This window comes from Nanorana parkeri, unplaced genomic scaffold (genome assembly GCF_000935625.1).
Source record: "Nanorana parkeri isolate BGI_ZX_2015 unplaced genomic scaffold, ASM93562v1 scaffold246, whole genome shotgun sequence".
In the NCBI taxonomy this organism is placed as follows: Eukaryota; Metazoa; Chordata; class Amphibia; order Anura; family Dicroglossidae; genus Nanorana; species Nanorana parkeri.
This window is the reverse complement of record NW_017306514.1, coordinates 1,368,528-1,389,891: the sequence shown is the minus strand read 5'-3', so window position 1 is coordinate 1,389,891 and position 21,364 is coordinate 1,368,528. Positions and strand designations below refer to the sequence as shown.

Genomic DNA, 21,364 nt, shown 5'->3' with positions numbered 1-21,364 from the left:
TTCTCCATATCTCCAAGTTTAACCCTGTGCTCCTCCATATCTCCAAGTTTAACCCTGTGCTCCTCCATATCTCCAGGTTTACCCTGTGCTCCTCCATATCTCCAAGGTTAACCCCATGCGCCTCCATATCTCCAAGTGTACCCCTGTGCTCCTCCATATCTCCAAGTGTACCTCCTGTGCGCCTCTGTATCTCCAAGTTTAACTCTGTGCCCCTTCGTATCTCCAAGTTTAACCCTGTGCTCCTCCATATCTCCAAGTTTAACCCTGTGCTCCTCCATATCTCCAAGTTTAACCCTGTGCTCCTCCATATCTCCAAGTTTAACCCTGTGCTCCTGTATATCTCCAAGTGTACCCCTGTGCTCCTCCATATCTCCAAGTGTACCCCTGTGCTCCTCCATATCTCCAAGTGTACCCCTGTACTCTCCTGTAGCTACAAGTGTACCCCCTGTGCCTCCAGAATGTCTCTATGTGCCTGTGTACATCTACATGTATATCCCCGTGCCACCAGCACATCCCCATGTGTGCACCACCATACCTCCAAGTGTCCCTCTGCAGGTGTCCACAGTTCTTTGAGCACCTTCCTGAGCTGCAATTCTTCACCTGTGCCCCAATCTAGCTGTCAGAGATTCTGCACAGTACTGTGCTGTTTTAGTATAGCCACCTGCAGTTGTACTGTATAGTGTTCCACTTCGCATCCTTAAGGATACACTAGGTAGCGCTGTTGTATGAATGGTGGTCACGTGACCGGCCAAAAAGGGCGCTATTTTGAGGTGACAAATGGAACTAGCACAAAAGGAGGGCTACCTGTACTTCATTTTCTCGACAGTCTTATAGCTTTATGAGAGTGTATTTTATTCTACATGACATGGTCTGAAATATACATGGAATTTATTCAGTGAATAATAAAAAATATTTATTGAAACAATAAAATACAATTAAGAAATAAAAAGTGCACATAAAAATCCAGTGCTTTTTAGGATCACAGTTTTTTGTACCCGCCAGTCGCAGGACAGCTTTGGTGGAGAGGCCAAGGAGTGTTCTTTCCCTTACAGTAAGCAGGGACTATGTAGGGAGACAAGCAGTGATTATTCAGATCCATAAGCAGCATGTTACCTTCATTATGACACAATCACATCTGTCTGTGGAGGATATTTCTGTATCTGTATGTAAACCAGCAATCAACATTTTTTAACAGAAGGGTTGCCCTTGCAGTGGTACATGGACGGCATGGTATTTATTTAGGGCGAACTGAGAATGATGCAGCATTAATGAAGTATGCTTCCATGTGTTATTCACATTTCCTTCTGTTTCTTTACTGGCATTTTTAAATATTAACAATAGTCTTCTTTACAATATATATATATATATATATATATATATACACACACATAATACTTCAATACTTAGAAGTAACTTAATAGAGTTCACAGTTGAGAAAGAGATACTGCAAATGCTGTCATTTGTGTGTATGCCCAAAATACTTGTGTATATATGAAACTTCTGCGATATAGCTTATAATGTGATGTCTCATTATGCTATGAGTGGTCTTGTGTTCCATGAATCATTTCCTTTCAGCAAGAAGATATCATAATAGGTGTCACCAGCAGCAAGTGTCAATCTCTAGAAATAAAATCATTTGATTGTAGAGCACATGACAGCTTTCAAAAAAAAACTTTTCAAGCAATGGAACGTCTTCCTTGTTTGTGAGTGGTTTAGAGCCACAGATAACCTGGATTCCACAGTATATTGCACGCATGGAGATAGTGTCCTAGCCAATTTCCAAAATAAAAAAACACATTTTCAAACTTGAAAACCTTGCATCCACTAGAGCTTGGCTTATATCCAGTCATCTTGTTAGTCTGTAAGATGGCAAGCCTCTGTCATATTACATAAATTTTTTGAGGATGCCTTTGGATTCTACAGACTGATTTCTTAGAGAGGAATCATTGAGCATTTATTTTCAGTATAAAGTCTTTGTTATGTTCCCATGTCATCCAATAATACTGCATGCGTAAACCAGGTTTGCTCTGAAGCCACCAAATTAATTATCTCGGACCATGATTTCAGTAACTCCATGTACTTGGCTCATCTCATTACTCTCCAAACTAGCCACAAGCTGACGCACTCCAGCGCGCCGCGGTGTAAAGCGTTCTGTGATAGAGACTCTTTTCAATGGCCCAATATCTCTGTAGGGAAGAAAACATTGTGAAATGTATTAGCAGCTAGAAATGTTGTGCTTTTCAGGAAAAGAACAGCAAGAAGACAGTGAATTGGAGTGTTGGCAATAACTGTTGATTGTTGTATGGTACTAGGTATATAGAGAAGGCTTTATGTTTTAACACCATATAGAATTTTTTTTTATCTGAAGTTGAATTTAAAGATAGTAGCAGTTAAGTAAAATAGATAGTGGGCTTGATTAAAAATATGATAATGTAAACAATGCATGAGAAGTGGACATTGAGAGCTTACTTACCCAACTTGTACAATCTTAGGTCTCTGAAGACCAGGTCCTTCCACGTGGAAGCAGGCATTGTGCAATGTTGTCTGAAGAGGGTTCTGGAATATGATTTCTGCCACAATTTGTTGGCCAACCATAGGTTCACCCTCCACCTGTAATAAGAAGAATAACAATACATTATTTTATATTGAATTCAATATTTTAAAGTGCAACTGTCAATGAAAGTTAGGTATTTGTGACATAAATATATTTGTCCCTCACCCAAGGATCTGCTGGGTCTTTTGTCTTAGAGCAGTCATTGCAGAGAGCTGACAGGACAAGTCATATTTAATATATATGAAAAGCCCAAACTTTTTAAAAAAAATTCTATTTTGGATAACATTTTCTATTTTGGCTTCCTTAATGGGACTTCCGGTATCAGTATTTGGTATCGCCGAGTACCGGGGAAAAAATATCGGTACTCGATACCGAAATATCGGTATGAGTGCATCCCTAACATCCTGTATCATTATGAAACTAAAAAATGCAATAAAAAGGTGTACCCCATAGTTTAAGCATAAACCCAGTCCATAATAATTCAGAATATTTTAATACCTTGATGATGAGATCTGGGGTTTTTATCCTAAAGGTGTGTTGTGTGGCTAATTTCTGTCCATTTTCTTTCACAACTCCAGACACAGTTAACATCATGGCTGACTGATCCACCAGGTGTGCACAATACTCATTGTAACGTAACTGCAACCCAACTGCCTTAGCTGTGCAAGGAAACAAGGCAGAATGTTATACATTTTTATATAAGAACAACTTGATTTTTTTCATAGAATAAGTTTTTTTCAATGAAAAACAGTGATGCACATGGAATGTTCTTCATTACATATTAAAAATACATTGATGAATTGGTTGCATTATTGGTTGCATTATTAACACACACATAATAATTCTGAAGAAATTATTGCTCCAGTCTCCTTCATCACTTGGCCAAATGGAAGCCAATGGAGGGGATGTAAGTTCAGGCAAACCCATTGACTGGCCAGCTCTGTCTTAACATTAGTCTCCTAGACTGTATCAGTCGCAGTAAGATGATCAATTCAGACATGTGTCTATTGGTTTGGTTTAGAATTTGGAATTGAAAACAAAAATACATCAAAAATATCATTTTATTTTTTGTGGAATATGTGCTAATCTCGTGATAATACAATAGCAGACATGTTAGTAAAAAAATACATGTTGATGACAATGTAGTGACAGGCATGAATTCATAGGAATATAATGACAGACATGCCATTTGTATTAGATGTGTTAATAGGCAGTCATCTGGTGAATTTACTTTTTGGTATTTCATTAGTCTACACGTGACTACTAAATACTGTGGCCTATTAGTGAATTCCTTACATGAACTGTAACCTTTATAAAGAGTTACAATTATCAAAGCATCTGATATAAAGGGTGACACGAGTACATAGTATACACCCATATATTCCTATGCCTATATACATCAAACTCATTTAGTATCTTATAAATAACTACATTTAGAGCACTAGTTCACATATCTGCTTTAGACATAGTGAAGCTTTAAAACATCTTTGACACAAGTGGTGAGTGTATTATTAACTGACTTGAAACACAGCTTAAAGGTCAATCCACTTGAAACTGATATCTTGCTTTTTTTGCAAAAAATTTTTTTTTTATTAAGGAAAGGAGTCATAACCTATACAGTTGCCTATGTCACAGTATTCTTATTAACAATGCATTCCAGGCATTTCTACAAAGCCAACTGTGGCACAAAAATGTGCTTCGTTTTTTTTTTTTAATGTATGCTATTTAGGGTTGAGGGAATTCTTGCCGAGATTGTAGTACAGGCAGATCACCAACCCATCATGAATCCGTACCAGCAGAAGACAGTAAGAAAAAAAGATGGCTATAATAGGGAGAGTGGAGATATGGGGTTTTGACAATAGTAGTGAGAGTGCAGCAGAGAAAGTAGACCCAAGAACAGCAAAGTTAAAGTATTCAGGGGCTGCAGAAGAGGAGTTAAATGATATCTAGATTTTGATAGATGCTGGAGACGTAAACCACCTCGTGGATTATTAGATCCCTCATGGGCTAAAGACATTAAGAGCATGCTTGAGACCCTATGCTTCTAAGACTGTCATAGCTTAGTAGATTACCTGTGTAGCCCCTGGGTTGCACAACTCAACATTTAATATTTGCTACTCCTAAGTTGAAATCAATTTTAAAATAAGCTATTTGATGGGAAGTAAATTTTAGCAGCTTACTGGGGGTAGGGGTTAAAAAAAATAATGGTTTTACTAGGTATTCACCATCCAGCAGACGCATAAGACTAATTGCAATTTCTTAACAGTAATTTAAGACTGTAGAACCCTAGAGCAGATCCGTGTCCACCTCATGGCCTTATGTGTCCACTTTTTCTCCCATTATCTTCCCCATTCTGTCCTTACTTTCTGTTTGTTTTATGCCTATAACCACTTGAGTATTTTTAATTGTAAACATTTATAAAAATACAAATCGTGCAGTGTGACTTACTTTCTCCAGGGCTCAGAGATGCTTCGCAGGTTTCATTCTTAAATGACTCTTTGCAGACACCATTATAAAACATAACAGCCACAGCCATAGATAAGGACACTGAGCGACGGCTACTGCTGCCATTTTTCAACAAGATGCGGACATTGAGGTCACTGCCCATGCTGAAACCATCCTGTGACTCAATGGAAAGTGATACATCACATGACTCATTTGTGTCAACTTCTGCCAGTGGCTTGTTACCATACTTCGCAGCTGTGTGCACTGCTTCACGTTCTGCAGCAGAACCTGTTACAAAAAGATAGGGTCACCAAACAAATTTCTGAAAGCTTGCAGTGCAAAATATTATAAGGCCAGAAAGACAGAAAATTTAATATATTATGATGGCAAATATTGCAGTAAAGGTAATGATTCTGACTAATGTAGACAACTGATATGCCACTAGTGTCCACTGTGGCCACAAATTAAAACTAGGATTTTTTTAGGAGTTTAGGTTGCGATAAACGTTTAATGTTTCCAGCATAGTTTTTAGGAATGGACATCTTGGGAGGATTCCAGTGTAACCCCTCGACTGTGCTGTCCCTGGGCAACAGAACCACATGGAGTGCAGATTCATAGCATGGATTTCAATGTTCAGGAACTGGCCACCAACAATCTTAACTGACCTACACTTGCAGTAAAGGTTTTCAATGAAAACCACCATTCTATATTATCTGAACAATCTTCTGCCAATGAAATAAGAGATTTCTTTATCGTCTAGAAATAAATCATGTCCAATATGTGCTACTTCTACACATATTTTAGAAATGTCATTATTAATAAGGTGACTGTGTTACCTTCTGGATGCTTGTACAGGTAAGTGACATCCTCCCTTGCATTGGACCCTACAGCTTTGGTGCTGATATAGTGTCCCACTGCTCGTTCTTCCACTTGGACTTTCTTAAACTTGCCATTTGGCTGCCGCTGGTAGAACACCTTGTCGCTGTTCACCTGCATGAAAAACAGCACAGTTTAGTTTAGTTTACTCACCCTTTATGTTAATAAAAAACTGGGTCGGCCTCATTAACTGTGATCATTGATGTACTAAATACAAAACGTACAGGTTGGAATTTTTATAAGATACCGTCATTCATACATAACTCAAATTACCTCAGCAAAGATAAATGGAGTATCAAATTTAATATTCACTATGCCATTCTTAATAGCCAGAAGAGGAGATGGCCCACAGCAGTATATACCTAAATTAAGAAAACATAAAGGAAAGTGATTAGAGAATATAGAACTAGAATCAAGAAATTGGCAACATTTCAATAACAATCCAAGATTAAAGAAATCTCTGGAAAATAAAAAAAGCGGGTAAAAACAAGAGATATATGTATATAAGATTCTTGAGCATTACCATTGCTGGTTTCTTGAGGTGTGGCATCAATGGCCTGCCATCCATCATATCCTGCAGGCAGATCTGGACGTCTCATCCAACAGTCATTCCAGCAATGATAATTCCTGCGAAAATATGCATAAATTAACAGTCAGTAATGTACATACTTTACCATTAGAAATAAATGCATATCAAAATATGTAAATGTGTTTCCATCACTCACCAGACTGAATCACTGTTTTTGTCTTCTATTGGCTTCATATTTTCATCAAAATATACATCAAATATTAAGTTGCCATCAGTGTCATGAGCAGAGGCAAAATTAGTGATGGTACGTCCTGGGATTCCAAGGCAGCGTAGCACTAAAATTATTTAAACAATACAATAATTAAAGATTAGCCTACAATATTTATTTAAAAGACACACTACAGTGGGGTAGCTTGACATAACTCAATCCTGGTACAAGGTAAGAGACAGAGTCCCTGCACTACTCCAGATTCAGCATCCCCAACTTCCTATAAAGCCATCTGCAACTAACATGGCCACCCTAAGACTTCCTAAATCTAAGCCCTCTCCCACACATAACCCCTCTTCCCAACTTTTATAACCCCTCTATCTTGGCCAATATGTCCCCTTTCCTCCATAAAATGCATTTTAGCTGCACATTTGCTTAATGTGGTGGCAAAGGAGTGGGTGTTTCAATATGGCTAGGAAGGCTCCATAGGCCCTTTGGCAGTGGCCCAGTTTTCAGACTCTAAAACCTACACCACTGGCACACTTGTTCCTACACCAATGGCACATTTGGGGGAAAAGGGTATAAAAAGACTGGTGTTACAGCAACTTGACGTAACTTGTAGCAGTCCATGGGCATATATTTTTACATTTTTTAGATCTACTTATACCACGTTACCTGTAGTGGTGACAGCTGCAAATACCCAGCACTGTCCATATTTCACGGGGCTTCCGGTTTGGTGATAACGAAGCAGAATGTCCACACTGCCTACCCAGGAAACTGGATTCACACCATCAGCATATTCACCAGACCAGCTTCCAGCAATAACTCCATTGTCATCCATAGAGTTTACCTAATAAAAGAAGGAGGACGAGAAAGGTTTCTGTTATGCCACTGTATAAAAGGAAGCAAACTAATAAGAGAAACACACATTTTTATAAGGGCAATGTGCTTAAAAAGCAGTGTTCATTGTTCTGACATACTTTAAACTGATGTGGTTAATATTCTAGCTATTGATTTTCTTTTCTAAAACATATTGAAATGTTTGCAGAACATTAAAATAATGTTTTGTCATTATGGTCATAGATGATATCACTACTTATACCATCAATGAGCTGTGCAGATTTGGGCATGTGAATAACCAATCAGAGGCTAATGAACAGCCACACACATTTATATTTATGTTTTATTGAGTTGTAACAGTCGGAATAGTTGAGTGAACTGGTCCATACTAATCCATATTTAGCAGAAGCAGGAGGCACACTGTGATATGTCAGTCAGTGTGCTTATGTACAAAGCCGATGAGAAAGGTTTGGAAAACATGTGCCAGGCACTGAGCACACAGTTGTCATACTGACATCAGTTACAGTTTGCCCTGTGCACTTTAAGACCATAACTTGGATGAAGTAAAGTAATGAGCTGAGCTACATACCACACTAAACTGTAAAAAAAAATTGTAGAAATCCCTAATTCTTAGGTTCATTAATCTGGAGTACCCAAGCCAAATTTAATCACATCACCAAAACAACATGGGCGCTGTTTGGTTGATATGGGTAGTGCACTTAGGAATAAGAACTCATGAAACAGGTCATTTGATGATAGCTAATAAGCAGGCATTAAAAATATAGGGGTTCACTTATTTACACTTTTCCTCTTTTAATCTTTAGATTACTAGATGAGTAAAATTTACCATTGCAGAAATAGCACGAGTGACACTTATAGGATCTCCTCTTGATGCAGGTGCAAGTCCAGCACGGTCCAGTACAAACATTACAGCATCCAGAATCCCTTTGTCAAACTGTAGGTTAAACAAAAAAAGATTAGCAGTGTATGATTAGTGACATGGACTAGCATAAATAGGTCCGATTAAGAGAAATGTTGTTCCCACTCTTCATGAAAAATATGGCTTAATTTGACATCATTATATTTTCAGGGATAATCAAACTAATTCAGTCATTAAAAGATAAAGTTGTAAGTTTTTTAGGTGGTAAAGGATATTCTGAAACATACAGACAGATCCTGTTTATTATGACAGTAGCGAATACACATCTAATATGAGAAGGTCTCACTCACACTATGGAAAATTCAGCAGATGAAAGAAGACTCCTCTGCTGCAACAGATGGAAATTTATTTATAGGAAAGGGGTTAGGGAGCTCTTGCTATGGTGTTTATGGCATTCTGCCTCCCCTAGTTCCGGCTATAACAGGAATATCAGTATAGAGTGCATGGACCTATCAAGGTTTAGAAGGGAGAATGTCCTAATCATACCTGTCCATAGTTCCATGAACGTTCACCAATTTGATGCTCAGTACCATAGTAAATTCTTCCCATCTCATTAAGAACATATTCCTGTTTCCATGCTTCATTATCCAAGAATACAGAATCCACTAGAAAAAAAGAACATCGATAATTGCAGACATGATTCCTGGAAAGTTGATTTTCCTTCAAGAGTATGGATACAATATCAAAAGAAGGCACAAACCAATTCATGGATAATTGGTTTATAAGGGAAGTGTTGCATACTCACAGCGACACCAAGGATTAAATAGGATGTAGACCTTCAGTTTGGGGTCACTGCATATGCCCCCACTACTTTTAACGCTGAGCTGGTATTTTCCCACAGGAGCCTGGGCTGAAGTGTTCACCCAAAAAACGACATTCTTTCCACTGGCTTCTGCTAGTTGACATCCCCAGTTTCCTTCATCAAACTCTTTCACCAGGGGTAAGGAGATCGCCTGGGAGTTTCCTGCAAGAGTGAGGTTGACATTGACTGTGACAAAACAGAACACTGGAAACGTATGCTGTCAATAAAACGGATAAGCTACATGATTAAGAAAAGACTGGTACCAAAAATCAGATGTTAAAAATGAATATCTTATATCATAGGTCTGAAATACCCAGCATGTTTAACATATTCTTCCTTCTAGGGATTGGTCATTTAATCCAACTGAAATCAATGTATTAACATAACCATAGTGGAGTCAGAAACAAGGATGTCGTTTTTAGTTATTCGAGAAAATCTTCTCTTTCCCTTTATTGCATGTAGGGATCTGCAATACAACACTTGCATATATTCTTGAAAGAACTTATATAGTTGTTGTCATTATAATATCAGGATAAGCTTATCAAAGCTCCTCAACAGCCCCAACCTAAACATAGTTAAAGTGTTATCTAAACTTCTTTTTATAATCATTTACGGGCACATCGTCCTCTCACTAACCGTGTTGTAGCATGATGCAGATTTGGTCATTTCTGCCAAATTCCTTTTGGAATGTGACGCAGATCTGGAAGGGCTGTCCTCTTCTTATAATTAAATCATCATATTCATATTCATCAGTGTGATGAGATTGCCGATTTTCGCTGGTCCGAGACTGGAGAAGATCCACTTTCTGAATTTGTAGAGGTCCTCCTGGAAATGAAAAAAAAGAAAGATGACAGGTCTTTAGATGAGAATGATGAGGAGAAGAATTATTCAGTGAATAAATTGAAAGCTACCTAAACCATAAAGTACACCAATATTATATATTGCAGCTTACAGTGCTTAGGCGTGGTGGCTGTATTATTTTTTCAGTCTTTTTTAGGTTTTTTTTTTTTCACCTGGTAATCCTGCCAGTAACACAATTCTTGTCCTAGGGTGACAACGATCACTCACTGTACTGTATCTGTAGAGAAGCAATGTTGTCACCCTAGGGCAGGACTACAGAATACTTCCGTCACTCTTCTTCTTCATAATATAGGGAGGCGGTATTCGGTAGTTCAGAGAAAAAGCTGAGAATAATATAACTGATAACAGTCAGCACAGGCAGAGAGCACATGAAGTTATCAACTGACAAGAGGATCAAGAGGTTGTTTTTTTTTTAATGGTATGGTAAATGGTATATTTAAGAAACCGAAATAGGTTAATTGTTTGGGTTCACATACATTTTAAAGGTGAACACCAAGCAAACAGACAGTTAGAGTACATATATGTAAACCTGTCTTACCTGTTGGAGGATTTGCAGTACTGTTCAGCTAGTTTTGTGATCCTAGTTAGACAGCAACGTTGACACACACTGCAATCTACATTGTGGCTGAGAAATACAGCCTGATCCAGGACGTATTCCAGAAAGTGAAGAAGCAGCAGCACGCTGATGAAATCATCAATCTGCTCTCTCCTCCCATAAGCATGCCTCAAGTGTTAGGTGAACAGCACTGTGAAATACAGTCGAAGCTCTCTGGCTCACGGCTAACCTTTTCTCTCCCAATATGAGTTCTGGTGTTCGGGGGACACAGCAAGGATTTAGGTACTTTTGATAGTTGCATGTAAAAATACGTATAGTTTCTAATGAATCTGTGGTTAGATGTAAAGCTGAACTTCATTAAAACTATATCTAGTGTACCTGAATTTGACTTAATTTCAGCTTATTGTGATATTCCGTACAGCACTACTAATGCTGACAGTAGATGTAAGCAGAGAGATAAGCTTGTCGGTTGGTTGCTGTTCCTTCACTGTCTGGTCACATACTGGGGTGAATCATTAACAAATCAGCTCATTACACTAAAGGGTCAATTTATAAAGGTTTTCACACAATATTCACTCAGCTTTTACCCAGGATTCACATAATTTTCTGTTTAGAAAATGTGTGAAACTTGGGTAAAAAAAACATTTATAAAGATAACTCTAACTCTGCTAAGTGGCAGAGGTGGTTAACTCTCAGGACTGTGCGGTTAGAAATGCTTTTGCAGGTAAAGCAGCTCCTGTATATAAACAGTGTATTGCAATTGTGTGTTTGCCTGATTGACTGGAGTTCAGCTTTAAAGGTTGTTTTCATATCTGCCTGAAGTTTAGCATTTCCAGAAAATAAAGCAAAAGACAAGCTGAGAGAGTTGTGAATAGTCCTCACCTGGAGTCGATGAAGGCAGGTCATCTAAGTTGGTTCCTGGTCTGTCTCGGTCTCTTCCCCTATCTCCATTTCCTTCTGGATCTCCCCCACCTTCTCTGACCGCTCCTGATGGTCTTTCTCGTGGAGCAGTCCCATAATCATCTACATCTTCTCCTTTAGAGCAACATGAACAGCAACTCAGCCACCAGGACTTCTTTCTTTCTGGAGCACGGGACATATTTTAAAAGTCTGGAGAATAAAAATACACCCAGATGAGAAATAGGGAGAAAAGCACTTTGTGACACTAAAACAGATTCGTTTGAATTAAACATAAACACATTTATTCGTTTCTGCTTTCTTCAAGGTGGAAAATTGGGTCTAGAGCATAATGATCTACTTAATACTCTTTGGGATTTGATTCTGCATTCCATTTTTTCTAGCGTCATTGTCTTACCTAATCCTATGTGCCCGACATCCTATTGAGCTGGTTATTTAGTGCGGGTGCAAATAACCTGAACTTGTCATATCATGACTAAGAAGTGTACAGGCAGCATGAGCTGTCTTTTGAAAGACCGGCACACCCCAATAATAGCTGTCTCATCAGAAAACTGTCTCATAAATCTTGAAATTTCAGGGCTTTAACAGTGGTCATTGTAAAAAGATTTAACAGTGGTCATTGTAAAAAGCAAAGCTCCAAACCTGATAAGCAGTTCAGTGTTAATCTCAAGCTGACTTGACTGCGTCTACATATGAAGAAGTCATGTGAATAAATGCAGTTGATGAAAAACAACAAACTTAGGTTTTATCAGAAGCTACACTGTCTAACCAGTTTCCTGTTTTCAAGCCATCCCCCTTGAATTAGAAACAGTGCTAGAATTTCATCTCATCTCAGTTACAAATCTTGTAGGCGGTCATGTCCTGTAGACCACTTCCCTGTTATGGTGAACTTTTTACCTCCTGTTTGAAAACACCCACCCTACATTCAGACTCCAGCCTGCGCCAGTAACCCCTAGTATTCTGTGCCGAGCCGCCCAGTACAGTAACCAAAAGAAAGAAATGAAATTACAGAGGAAGTTATGCCAAAAACTACCACACCCTCCCTCTCTGAGCCTCCTTATCCTCTACATGCACATCTATCACACAGTCAGCACAATGTCCTATGACACTCAGAATACTGTATGAACTGCCAACTTTATATTCTCATCTATGAACATAGTGTACGGCTGTCATTGTGGAATGTACATTATCAAAAAAAGGAAATGCAATAATAACATAAATATAACATAACCGCAGCCACAAGAGGACCAATCAACTAATATACACCTAGTTTGCTATGTTATTTTTTCTATTTCAGATAGATGTAAGATTTTTATTGCTGTCGGTGTCCCCTGCTGAAGAGATTCACTCTCTCTACATGTCCTGTGACTGCTGTCACCAAGGCAGAAAGTAATGGGCAATCCAAAGTCTTAGAATTGTCACTAAAGCAGGAGGTGAGGGGAAATCTTCCAATGGGGATACCTGTTACAGTAAAGACAAAATAACCGCCAGTTGTCCTCCATGGCAGGAAGTATAGGGATATCTTTTTGATGGGGCACACATAGCACAAAAAAGACAGCCATTACCAACTCTATCCAAAATAAAGCTTTTGGCTTCAGATAGATTTTAAATGTATATTACAATAAATACCCACACAGGCCACAGGAGCCCAACATACAAAAAGCTACTCATACACTTGTACAAGAAGAACTTTTCTATAGCAAGACTGACTCAATATGCTTGTTAATATGTTCCAGAATCAACAAATACTTGCAATATGATAAGCATTGTAAATGTTTCATATTTTCTATATCTGAGTTATATCAGGCATTTATATAGCAACAAAAATGTACCCAACACTTTACATTCATCCCCGACCCTCAAGGAGCTTACAATCGATGGTACCTATCTCACCTGCATACATACTCGTACGCACACTAGGGCCAGTTTACCCACTAACATGTCTTTGGTGTATGAGAGGAAACCCACACAAACACAGAGAGAGCATGCAAACTCCATTCAGATAGCGTCCTGACCGGCATATGAACCAAGGGCCCCCAGTGCCGTAAAGCAGAAGTGCTAACCGCAAAGCCACGGTGCTGCTCAAGAATGATAAGGTCACACTAAATTTCAAAACATTTTTTATTACAGCACGCTGATGATCATTTGATCATGATCATTAACATATATTTTAGTAAGTTCTTTTCTCTGACACGTATGGTGTATAAAGTACCAGATTACATTACATTACAATTTAAATGGACCAAAATGTAGCTCAAATCATCACAATGAATCAATGAATGCACCCACTAAATGACATGACGCTAGGGTTGCCACCTGTCTGGTTTTGAATGCTGTGTCCGGGTTTCATGGCAGCAGAAACCCGGACACAAGATGTCAGGCAGACGAGGGCAACCAAAATTAAGATAGGGGCTACTGGCCCCCCACTGAAAATAGTCTCAACTGTGATGTTTACATATGAATAGGTGGTGCTATTTACATATGAATAAGCCACATCTCCCAAAGAAATATCCGCGGGTCGCTAGAGTGTTTGGGTTTCGCTTGAAGAAAAGGTGGCAACCCTACATGACGCACATATGCTGAAGCCCATTCAACTTTCTTACATAGAAAACATTTCTTCACTTATGCTCCATAGTCCAGAATCAAGCAATTCTACAAACCTAATGGAAACTTGCCGTGTACCATAATATTCATACAGTAAGTAGATACATTCATAATCAAGTGTATGAACACTACATGACATGACCGTCGTATGAAATAAACTTTGAATTTGCCCTAAATGAGCAGAAGAATATAAGCAGCAATAGGCTCTAATTGACTGTCAAATTGTATAGCAGAGTTGTTTCTAGCTGTCATTTGTACCCTGTGCACTGTTGCCGTCTACCTTCCCTTTTCTTTCTTTCTTTCATTCTTTCTTTCTTTCTTTCTTTCTTTCTATCTATCTATCTATCTATCTATCTATCTATCTATCTATCTATCTATCTATCATCTATCTCTCAAGCTATCCTTTTACACAAGAACAGAGATGTAACATCCTTACAGAGTCTTCAATGATAGCATTCAAAAGCACATAGGAATTAAACGTGGCACTAACCTGTAGCAGCTGCTTTCTGTATAATGACAGATCCTCTCTGGTTTTAGTGTGGTTTATGCTGTGGAGGGTGGCTTTAAATCCTCGGGTGGTACTAAGATATTATCCACACCCCATACGAGAACCCTTCCCATATCATGCTTTGCCAGAATAGGAATCTTTGGAATGTGAACTTGTAATAATGTCACTGCTCATCATCTCACACCCAAAGGAGGATCCCCACAAACACACGCGTGACTATACTATACACACCTTAACCTCTCTTGTTACTTATCTGCCTGCATCCTACCACTTGGTTGCAAAATATACTTCTTTTACATCATGAACATTCGGTTATACACTTATTTATGAACACATAACTCACATGTGTACACCTGTACCTAAAGAGTTCAAATATAGGAACAGTAGCCTTTTATTTAAAATATTGACACTGTTAGACATGTTTTTTTTCTCTAGTGATATCAGTCAAAAGACTGAAATGTTAGCTTATGTGACAGCTTAAAGAAGAACTCCAGGTAAAAAAAAGGATAACCTTTAATACCTTTAATAACCTTTAATTTAATAACCTTTGCAATGGGGCTACCCCCACACTGCAAGGTTTAACAGCTTGTTTTTGTCTAGGTTAAAAAAAGTTATACTCACCCAATGCTTGTTATTAAACCCATCCTTCCAGCCACTCTCTCTCCCTCCTCTGCAGCGGTCTAAGGTCACCTTAAAAACATCATGTTCTATACACTGTGTATAGACATGAGGATGCCGAGGAAGATTCTAATGTTGCAGAGTAGGAGGTGACTGGCTGGAGGGAGCAATGTGACAGCTAGCCAGCTCGGAGCTTCGGGTGAGTATATCTTTGTTATTTTAGCACATAGACTTTACAGCCCCACTGTAAGGGTTAATAAAAAAAATTCCTAGAGTTCTTATTTAAAGTTGAACTCTAGCTATATAAGTGTATATATACTTACATTGGTCCAGCTTGTCACAATGTAAGAATATATAAATGATCCCTGACAGGGCCAGGACAGATCCTGTAAAACACTGTAGTATTTGCAGCTTGTACAGAAGTTTCACATTGTCTTCCTAATATAGGAGCAGCCACTGTGCTGAGCAACTTCCCTTCCACTATTAAAATACAGTGGGTCGCTTAGTCGCCACAGTGGCCATTCGGCTACTACCTAGTATTTTTAGGAATCAATAGTGTGGGTTTTCTGATCAGACAATGCTTAGTATTCATTGAGAAAAATACTAGGGGTTTGCTGAATGGCCAATGTGCTGAGCGACTGACCACCTGTGTTTTAATAGCAAAGGGGATGTTGCTCAGCACAGCAGCTGTTCCGGACCTGGAAGACGCTGTAATCTCTGTAGTAGCTGCAGCTACTACATTGGTTTACAAGATTACTGTGGCCCAGCCAGAGGAGTATATGTGACTATATACAGTTTATAAATTTCTATACCATGAGTTAAGCTTTAAGGAATGGCATTTAGGGTATTGTTACACATATGTAGTTTTGTAATAGCTTACACTAAAGTACAAAAATGGTGCTCCTTTGGCCTGCTGTTGCTGCTAATGTAAAAATAAATGTAATTATAATATAATATATGCAACACATTTACAATAAAACTGTACATTTCCAGGATTTGACCACCACCATCTGTTTCTCTTTTGTACTAAATGTAAATACTTCCTCATGTATCACTTCTCCCACCATGGTAGATTGTATTCCGTCACGGGCAGTGCCCTCCTTACCATCTTGTCTTGAATTGTAATGTGATTGTAATGTCTTCCTTATATTGTAAACTGTTGGCGCTATATAAACACTGTATAATGATAATAATAATATTAAATATAATTAAACACAATTGTATGTGAAATGTATGAGAAATGTATGGCTTAATACAGATGGATTCGTTTTGCACACAATGGGGAACACTTAGAATTTCTGTAAGGTGTTTATGGTAGTCTGTGTCAGCATTGGGGAGATTTTCCCTCACTTCCTGCCCTCACCAGCCACTGTCACTGGGACAGAAAGTGAGATGATCGCTAACACTGACAATACAGACAACATTTGAATTCTGAGAATCTAACCATGCTCCTCCAAGAGGATTAATTGATGCCTCTTTTGTGTCCCTATCAGAAAAGTTTCCCTGACTTCAAGTCTTGGTGACCACTGTGATTTTTATAGGAAGTAAGGAAATATTTACAAATGGGTAAAAGGCTGCAATAAAAACCCAACAGAGGTCAACGTTTACCCCATTCTTTCCAAAACAAATAGGAAAAGGTTTGGCCGGGAAAATGTGAAGTATTAGGGGCACTAATTTGATTAATTTGCCTGCTGTTGGTCATGTTGTGAAGCACTGCATCCAGCATATCTCCCTACGGCCTGTGACCTGAAGTCTTCACTCTAAGGGCCAGGACAGACCTGGGTGATCCGGGACGCGCTTCCCGCAACCATGCGATTGTGCACAATTGCACACAGTGATTGCCGCGCAGCCCATTGATTTCAATAGGGTTACATCCACTTGTACCTTTTTTTGCGTCACACGACGCGCGGCTGTTTTAGTGTTCGGTTGCACGGGCAGAACCGCGCGATCCACCCGGTGCGGCGCAACTGGGGTGCCATTAGAAAATAATGGCACCATCAGCGTGATCGTCGGTGGTGAGCAACTCTGTGACTGTACGGCAATCCGCGTGGTATCGTGTGGTCACGGATCGCCCAGTTGTGAACTTGGCCTGATTGATAGGATGAAAGATAGACAACAGTCTTCCAAATATCACGAGTGGGAAGTGTATACATACTGTATCCATCTATCTCTGCAGAATATATGAGTGGGAAGTGTATAGTGCATGACTAGGACATGGAAGAGCTGGATGTACATAAAGTTGTGTCAAATCAGCACTCTTTACATGATAATTTACTATAAAAACATTGATGAAACTATACATTACTTCTGACCATTGCTCTACTTAAGATTGAGCCATCCGTAACATGAATATATGCTGTATATTTGCATTTTATTTGCATATTTACTGGATAATGACCGGTATCAAGAGTCCTAATTGCCACACTGAGGTACTGAATTGCGGAACAACTTAATATCTCAGTATTTTATAGTGACAAAGTTATTTTGAAATCTTGATAAAATCCATTAGTCAGTAAATATGCAAACTAAATTCCTGCTTTCACCTATCTCTAATATCTCTGCTGTTGGTATCTGCATAGTAAATGGTAGACAACACACCCATGTGTGGCTCAATGTAATGTTAGAACTGTCAAACTGTTTTGTTTATATATATATTGCCCAATCTGTGAACAGCGCTCCTAAATTATCGTCATCCTGTGGGCGCTTGCAAATTGAGGTTTACCCAAACAGTCACCAATATGTAACAAAGGCACAAAAATTGCAGCACTCTAAATCTTTTATTGATGAATCATTAGCAATACAACATATTCGAAACTCTGTCCAATAGCTAAGTGTGTGTGATTACAAGAGAACAGTTTCAGGCTTGTGTCAGCCCCTCCTCAGGTCAGACACATGTTATGTTAATTACAAAGTATTCGTTTAAATCTCAGAGAACTGCATATGACGTGAGTATAGTGGTTAACCATATAAACAAATTGAACACGTGCAGCTATCAATACAGGGAAGCGTCAATGACTAGAAAACAAAACATACTGCTTAAAGCTTCAAATGTAACAAAGTATAACAATCTGTGACAGCAAAATCAGTAAAGAGAGTATTTCATCTGATAATACCTAACAAAAGAAAAGAGAAAAAAGTAAGAGTATATTTATTAGTAAATACAAAAACAAATACACATTTTTCACATTCACATTTATTATGTCATACGTCATATGTCCGTGGCATCACAGACATTCTTTATTTCCAGCTATTGACTTTCTAGTGGAAGTAGTCATCCACATAAGGGGAGGTTCGATATTGGGGACCTTCTTGTTCTAAAGAGGGCTTCCTGATTCAGATATGTACACCCTTGCAGACCCCAATATCTACCGGGCCGGAGATGTGGGGATGTAGTCCTTGTGTCAAGTACCTTGGTTTGAGCCTGAAGTGACGAGGAAGGCCTTCCCTTGCTGCTCTCGTCTGTGCCCCACTGGAGATGGTACAGTTGTTATACAGACAGAGAGGAGCACGAGTGCCTGTGGTTGGTATGACAGCTGGGCACACTGGACGTGCTGATACGGACAACAGGACGTCAGAGGCAGCTGGTGGTCGATGGTAGACTAGACGACACTTGTGTGAGAGTCCGAGGCGTAGTCAGGGACGTTACCGAATTACCAATACGGTAACGTGTGGTCAGCGTGGTACAAAAGAAGGCGGCAGAAGCAGAGTCAGGAACAGGCCGGGTCATACACTTGCAAGCAGAATGGTACCGAATCAGGAGGCAGGAGAATGGTCAGGGACGAGCCGAGGTCACAAGGCAGGCAGCAAGCAGGCAGGGTCAAGAATCAAGCTGGGTCAAACAGGTATCAGGAGCAGAAACACAGATGCAGGTTACAGCTGAAGATCTCTCAGCAAAGTGCAGATGCAGGAGCCATCTTTAAATAGCCTGCCTGGCGCCAAGGAAATGCATGTGCACGTTACTTGCGTGTGCATGTTTGTGTGCGCGAACGTGCACGTTTTCGCGCATGCGCAGTATTAGCGCGAACGTTATGGACTATGCAATCCATAACTGTTGATGAAATATATAATGATGCACAACATCTAAACAGTGCACTTGAAAAGCATAGGCATATGAAAGTTATAAGAGACTGAAAAGTGTTCTTCTCTTTTAGCAAACATTGATACAAAAGAGTTTATGCAAGTCTAAATAGCTTTACATCCCTTAAAGCAAAAGTGGGGGGTTTTTAATCGCTCCAAGTTTTTTCGCCCTAATGTGGTAGTATGCACAGCATATTAGCACATTATGGCCAGCGTACTGTACCTTGTAAACGATCGCCTCCATTGCAGTTGCTTCCATCTTCACTAAGTCTTCTTCGGGGTTCAGCATCTTTGGCCTCTTGATTGGCCTGGCCAGCATGATGTAACTCCTGCGCATGTGCACAAGAGTTACTTCATTTTGGGACCGCAAATTGCCGAGCCTGCTCACTGAGCTGCTTAACTTGCAGGTTAGAGGTTTTTTTTGGAAAAGGAGACTTACACAGTTATTGGTAATTTTTTTCTTTTTTTTGCTAAGATCTCTCACACGTCCAGATATAAATACTCCCTGATGCATCACTTGTTGAATGCGGCTGTGTCTGCATTCCCTTACACTAATCCTCCCACTATACAGATGTGACTCTCTAAGGTGAATGACATATACACTATAGAAGACCTGATGGACTCCTTGAGGAACACGGAGTGGAAGCTCCCTGCTATGTGAGACTCCTGGATCTACTTTCGACACTCAGAGCGCTACTCCAGACTGTTAAACTCTGCAATACCCTGTCTACTTAGGCCTTGATGAACCCTACAATCATCTTCCCCTGTAACCACTGCATAGGACCGTTGCAGTCCAATGGGATACATGGCATCTCTTTGTAGAGGTTCAGAGGGAAGACCTTGACCATGACCCTGTTCCCCTTTTCTAGTCCCACACCTCCTTTCCTGCTCCTCTCTCCTTTACTTCCTCTTTTTCTTTATATTTCTTTCCTTGTTCATTGCTCAATTCTTTTAAAAGGAAAGTGCATCCATTAGTACAACTCTTTTTTCTTAGGCAATATGGATAACCTATAGTTTTCTATGTTTTTCTAGCTCTTCTGATTTATCAGTATGAGATGAGTTGTACGGTTACTATATTGCTCAAATGTTACGTTCTTGCATTCTGAATGAAACAATGTTACTAAGGTTGATATTTGGCATAACTGATGTATCTACGCATTCTATGTTTTGTACTTACTATGGCAGTACATCTTATTTTCATATGGAATTTATGTATTTTTGTACTGCAATCAGAGAATAAAGAAAATTTTAAAAAAAGATCTCTTCCACATCAATGTATTGCGTGTTGTGATTGTCAAGTCTGTTTTTGTCGATGCTGATAAGTCTGTTTCCATCCATGGCCTTTAAACTGTATAGGTATGAGTTCTAAGTATAATAAGAAATAAATACACCAGTCATAAACACTTACAAATATTGGGAATTGTTGTGGGATTTCAGTGATCTCTATAACTACATTCAGCCTGCAGGTTTCAATATTTCGCTTTTAATACCATGATAATTTACAGCAGTGGACACATTATCCCATATATAGTTATAGACATAAAATCTCCAGAGCGTTTTGATATCAGTCCACATGAAAAGGCAGAGATTATTAGATTTTTAAATTAGCAGCAATGCTTGAGCGAATTTCATTTGAAGTATTTGCTGAAACTTTGCCTGGAAAGGCGGAAGGGGAAGAACTCTGAAAGATCTATTGTTAGAAATGAATTTGACTTTATTTAATTTCAGAAGTTTTTGACAGATATGGGTGAGTCATGGGGTGCAGATACTTATTTTGCATTTCCTGTTTTACCCAATGACTGATGCACATGACAATTCATTAACAAGTTAATGTGATGTTTAAAAACAATTTGCTCAGGTTACGTGTCATCAAATATAGACAACATACAGCATTCTTTCAGTGTTCTCAGCCTGGAGCTCTACGTCTGTGTACACAAGGCTATGACGTATGCCATGTCTCTTGCACGGATTTATTATTTTTAATGACACAGCTCAATACCACTTTGTGGACTCTTAATTTATGTATCT

General features: G+C 39.1%; 1 protein-coding gene across 1 annotated transcript; it reads right to left on the bottom strand.

The window, feature by feature from the left end:
* Positions 1-1,929: 1,929 nt before the first annotated feature.
* On the bottom strand, positions 1,930-11,599 carry TGM1 (transglutaminase 1; the record flags this gene model as incomplete). Its single annotated transcript, XM_018556665.1, has 14 exons — positions 1,930-2,186; positions 2,474-2,610; positions 3,053-3,213; positions 5,003-5,287; positions 5,836-5,989; positions 6,149-6,237; positions 6,399-6,502; positions 6,601-6,739; positions 7,288-7,462; positions 8,300-8,407; positions 8,879-8,997; positions 9,138-9,356; positions 9,831-10,019; positions 11,494-11,599. Coding segments are annotated over 14 exons (2,130 nt in total), but the record flags the coding sequence as incomplete, so codon positions are not given.
* Positions 11,600-21,364: the final 9,765 nt, after the last annotated feature.